This window comes from Argiope bruennichi, chromosome 5 (genome assembly GCF_947563725.1).
Source record: "Argiope bruennichi chromosome 5, qqArgBrue1.1, whole genome shotgun sequence".
NCBI classification, from domain to species: domain Eukaryota; kingdom Metazoa; phylum Arthropoda; class Arachnida; order Araneae; family Araneidae; genus Argiope; species Argiope bruennichi.
In genome coordinates this window covers 13652001-13657475 of record NC_079155.1, presented here as the reverse complement: position 1 = coordinate 13657475, position 5475 = coordinate 13652001, and the positions used below count along the sequence as shown (strand labels likewise).

The 5475-nt window shown below is 27.7% G+C and overlaps 1 protein-coding gene across 1 annotated transcript; it reads left to right on the top strand.

Moving 5' to 3' along the window:
* Positions 1-290: 290 nt before the first annotated feature.
* LOC129968137 (cuticle protein 10.9-like) lies at positions 291-4709 on the top strand. The gene is made up of 3 exons (XM_056081957.1): positions 291-427; positions 2608-2652; positions 4194-4709. The coding sequence occupies exons 1-3, from the start codon at positions 422-424 to the stop codon at positions 4584-4586; spliced, it is 444 nt and encodes a 147-aa protein (XP_055937932.1). The 5' UTR covers positions 291-421; the 3' UTR covers positions 4587-4709.
* Positions 4710-5475: the final 766 nt, after the last annotated feature.

Genomic DNA, 5475 nt, shown 5'->3' with positions numbered 1-5475 from the left:
AGATACCAACCGGCTTCTCTTCTGCGAGAATGTATTAGTTAAAGGCGAATTCACTCATGATAATGAAGATAGATTCTAAATTATTATCTTCCGAACGTAATTACGTGACCTGGGAAAATTAGACTTGGAATAACTGCCATAAGGTTTCTGGAACGGAGAATTATGGGAATTCAAGGCTACAAGGAATGAAGGAAACGAGGAAAAGACATTAAATACGGACTGGGCGACCTTTGTGGTGAGTCCATTAAAAATAAAATATTAATATTCTGTACGGCACCTGACATCTCTCTGATAGGGTGGTATTGCGACAAAAAAACACCTATATATAGGGGTCGGTTAATTCAAAATGTCACACATATTCTGAGTGGAGCGCTTGAAGACTAGTTGCTTGATCAGCCAAATAGCCATACACATTTCCAAAATGAAGGTAAGTATTGTCTCAGACTGCTAACTATTCCGCCACTTTCGATATCATTTTAACATAATCACACATGAATTTAACAGTTAAACTAGCTGAGTTAAATTTTATTTTTTTAGCTTTATAATATATTCTAATATATAAACCAGTCTTTGTTTATAAAATAAATGCAAAACGCGAAATTTTAAAACATCTGCAGTTGTATTCTTTCCCAAATGAGAGCATCAACAGTTTGAAACGATTTATAAATTTCATGACTTCGTAGTAAAAAAAATTAAGAAGTTAGATATTAACTCCATTTTTACTTAAATAAATAAATTTTGACACTCATAGTTTCAAAATTAAACTGTATAACAAGCGGAATTTTATTTTACAAGATTTTACATGAAAGGTAGCTTCCTAAGGTCCAAACTCTCATAAATTATAATGTGTTTTAATGTTCCGTGGATGTCATTTTAATATAATAATACATGAATTTAACCATCTGACTAGTGAGTTAAATTTCATTCTTTTTAATTTTATAAAATGTTCTAATATGTCATCCAACCTCTATTTATAAAATAAATGAAAAACGCAAGATTTTTTTAAACATCTGTAGTTGCATTCTTTCTCAATTGAGAGCATAAAAGCGTGAAACAATTTATAAATTTCATGATTTCATAGTAAAAAATTCGAAATTTAAATATTGACTACATTGTACTTAAATAAATAAATTTCAGCACTTGTGATTTAGAAATTAAATTGCATAAAACACGCGAAATTTAATTTTACAAAATTTTTCTTGAAAAATAACTTTCCACAATTCAAATTCCCATAAATTGTAATGAGTTTTAACGTTACGTGTATATGTTCTGTAGAAAATGGATCAATTTGATGTTATATGTAATAGTCATTGACTTGATTAAATATTAAAACATGAACAAACATGAACATGACCATTAAGGTATTTTTCATTATTTAAATACTATTCCTTACAGATTTTAACAAATTTTTTGAGCAAAATAATTTAAAATTATTTCTCTAATAAACAGGAATAAAATTGTTATTTATTAAGAGAGATTGGTTGTGCTTTTTAAGGGAATTCGAGTATCAAAATCCATTATTTCTGTTTTTCGAATTATATTGGACGGGAATATCAAAAAATGAAATAACCATTGAAATATTTTTAAAAACTGAAATAATAATCTTATAATGTAACTTTTTTTTTCAATATTTAAGTCATGCGAGAAATTTATAATGAAACATTCGATATTAAATTATTTTATGTAAAATGATAATTTTTACGCTGATTAATACTCATTTTAATGTTGCGATAGCATGTCTTTTGAAGTCATGGCATCTCAGCTATTTCTCAAATTATCCCATTAAACTTTTCAACGAATATTATACACAAAAATAATGATTAATATGTTGATATGTTCGTAAAATATATTAAATAAAGAAAAATCAGATAAAAAGTATTTATTATTTGTTGAATTCTTACACTAAAAGTAATTTCAAAAATTTCTTAGTTTTCATTAATTTTCAAATTATTTTGTTTTTTGCGGTATTTTTATAGAAAAAAAAATCGCTATAAAATATAAATCAATATTGAATTTATTTATGTACATTATTAGAAATGCATTTAGCCTGTACTTAGCTCATAGTCGTAATAAATATTTATGTGCTTTTTAAGTCCATTAAATTACCTGAAAAAATACTTCAAATAAAAGCATTTGAAAAATTTGACAGTACTACATAGCTCTAAACTTAAATTAATTTCATATACATGAAGAATCCTTATTTCATTCTATCTGATGGACATAATAAATAATAAATTTAAAATAATAAATAAAATAGTTTTTAAATTATACATTTAAATTATATAATTAGAATTGAGTTTAAAATTGAACTCATTTAACGGATTAAACTCTAAACTAAACTAAACGAACTAAACTCTAAACTAAATTCATTCAATATATTTAATTTTTATTATTGTTTTTAGTTTACTTATTAAATTTCATTGAAAAAATTCTAATATTTTTAACGTTGGAATATTTTTGATTATTTCCCTGTTTCATTGTTTATTATTAATTTGTTATAACTTCAGTTTAAAGTATTATATTGAGTTCCATATTGCTTTTAATTCTGTTCATAAATAATTTCATTCAATAAAAGGTAATATTTTTAATTATTTTATTTTTTTTCAGGCCTTTATTGTTCTCTGCATGTTTGTTGCTGCTGCTGTAGCGCAGGTAAGAAGATGATATCTATTTTCATAAATTATTAAAGAAATAGCATTTCTCTTTATCTTTCGATTCAGTTCTGTTAATTTTTTTAACGTTCAGGCCATAATCATTGAAAAGTAATTAACAATTCAGTTCTGTGGATAAATTTTGAAATATTATTAATTAATAAAAATTAATAGATAAATTTTAATTAATTCGCCAATAAAATCCAATTTCAACCAATTAATAAATAATAGTTTACGTGTATTTTCACGTAATTAATCACAAGCCTTGAGTGCTATTTTACTTAATTAAATGAATGGAACAATAATATTTCAGTTTTAATTAACTGAACAATGAAACTTTTTTGGTAATTCATTCTAAATTTAAGAAGCATTAATCTATTAAACTTCTCTGATAATGAGTGTACATTTATGGCATTGATGTACCAAAGTCTTCCGAAATAAATAGTTGATTGCAACTTAATTATGTTTAAAATTTTTAGTATCCCAAAAATTCATTTTTCATTTTTTTTAATATTAAGCTTTATAAAATGCATCATAAGAGATCATCATCAATTTCCGAACAATGATGATTTTCATTGTTCGAAAATTACAGTGTTATCCTTTACAATTTCAAAACATTTTGTGAAAAAAAATTTCTCTGTTTGAAAGAGTCATAAGCTAAAAATCTGTTTTTAAGTTTAATTTAATTAACCCGTTTAACTTCAAATATTTTTTTTCTAAAACTATAAATTTAAAATATTAAAGTAGTTTAAATTTCAACTATATAAAATATCATTTATCTATATAAAATATTAAAATAAAATTTTGAGGAGTTTTTAATTACAGTTCGATTTTTTAAACAAAATTAAGTATTACTTTTTCGAAAATATAGAAAAATGATTAAAAACATCATTTAATTTTCATTCATTTCTTGATTTTTTTTCTGGATGTTCTGGATTTAATTTTTTTCTTATTTCTTTCTGGATGCTCTTATAAGATTAACACAAATAAATCCAGCATCAAAATTTTCTAGATACCTTTAAATGAAAGATCTACTACATATATAGTACGCTGTTTGTTAAATATTGTTATAATTAACAGAACTTTGATGTTTATATATCGTGGAAATTTAGAGTATGAAGTACCTACGCTGATATAGACTCTATCATCTAACCAAGATAATCACTTGACTGCAGTCGGACATTGGACTTCACTCTTGAGTTACGAATTTACTTAATGTCTAAATTAAATTACGCATCCTATTTGGGATATTTATTGCATATAATATAATTCCCATAATCGAATGCTTCCCATATATATAATAATATGGCAAGCATTTGAGATAAGGAAGCATTCCTAAGTGTCTTTTGCATTTTATACTCTTAATACTTTAAGCTGAAAATTCTATATTTCAACGAACAAATCAGACTCATCATTGTAGGCGAAGGGATTACTAAAGCTAATATTACTCATTTCTTATAGCTCATAAATGTTTTATTTCAGATGAAAATTTCTAATTAAATGAATCAAGGCTATCAATTTTATTTACCGTTTTCATTTCAGGAAATCAACCAACCCATCCCCTACTCCTTCAACTACGCTGCACCCAGTGAGGATGGCGGCAGCAGCTCCCACCAAGAATCCGGGGATGGTTCCGGACGCGTGAGCGGATCCTACTCCCTCAACAACCTTGAAGGACACAGCAGGACCGTCGAATACGTTGCTGATGAAGCCGGATTCAGGGCCACCGTCAGGACCAACGAACCAGGCACCGCCAACATCAACCCCGCCGATGTCGTCATGGATTCATCCGCTGAAGCTGCCCCAGTCTCCTACTCCCTCGGCACAGCTGCAGCCCCTGTCACCAGAGTTGCTCCCGCCGCCCAAGCTGGACGACCTGGAGTCAGATACGTGTTAGTCCCAGTCACTGACCCCCGTGCCCGAGGATACTACTAAATGCCCAACCCTAAGTCATTCTCTGAAACTTGGAAATTCGATATAGATTGCCCATCAAAATATTTTGCCATGGATTTTGAATTATGATACGTTTAAGTTAATAAATAGTTTTATATTTTTATATTTATTGTTGTCCTGGCTCTTATTTGTTGATTTATTTTGATTTTTAAGATATTCATTATGGCTCTATGGGGTTTCCATCATGCTACCCTTTCAAAAGTTTTCATTATCGGTTGCGTGTGGTGAAAATAGCATATTTGTTCCATGCTTTAGGGGTAGAGTATAATATGGTGCAACATAATGTTTTGTTTAGCGCTAACTTTACGATTATTTCAATATATCTCTGCTTTTCATATGGCTTTTTCTATAATGCTTTCAATGTATTCAGCTTTTCACTGTGCTTTTTCTTTTCTTGATACCTTATCATATGCAAGTTAATAAAAAATTTGTTTTTACTTGTTGTTCAGCTTATATTTCTTAATATTGCTGATAAAGAATGAGATTCGAAATTCATTCACAAAAACAATAAAACTTTCGAGAAAATAACTTTTTACATTTTATTTGAGTAATATATTATTTGACAGTGAAATGGAGAAATTTTTAGATATATGTAGTTTGTTCACAGCCACATGAAAAAATCATAAAATGGAAAAACAATGTCGATAATTGAGTAATTATAAGTAGTATATACATAGCTGCAATCACTAAAATGGGATCATTAATAATAAATGAACTTTAATGATCTCTTTCAAGGTTTTCTGGTTTATAAAAGTTATCTATCTCTGATAGTTACTTACTTTTGGCATTTTGATAGCATACACATATTCTTCACCAAAATTCTTGAGTATCCTATTCAGTAACCATAGATATAGATGGACTTTACTAAAAA

Bases quoted from the DNA above. Each gene is read 5' to 3' on its own strand.
- LOC129968137 (XM_056081957.1), top strand. The intron at 2,653-4,193 runs GTAAGAAGATGA...TTTTCATTTCAG, and splicing joins TTGCTGCTGCTGTAGCGCAG to GAAATCAACCAACCCATCCC.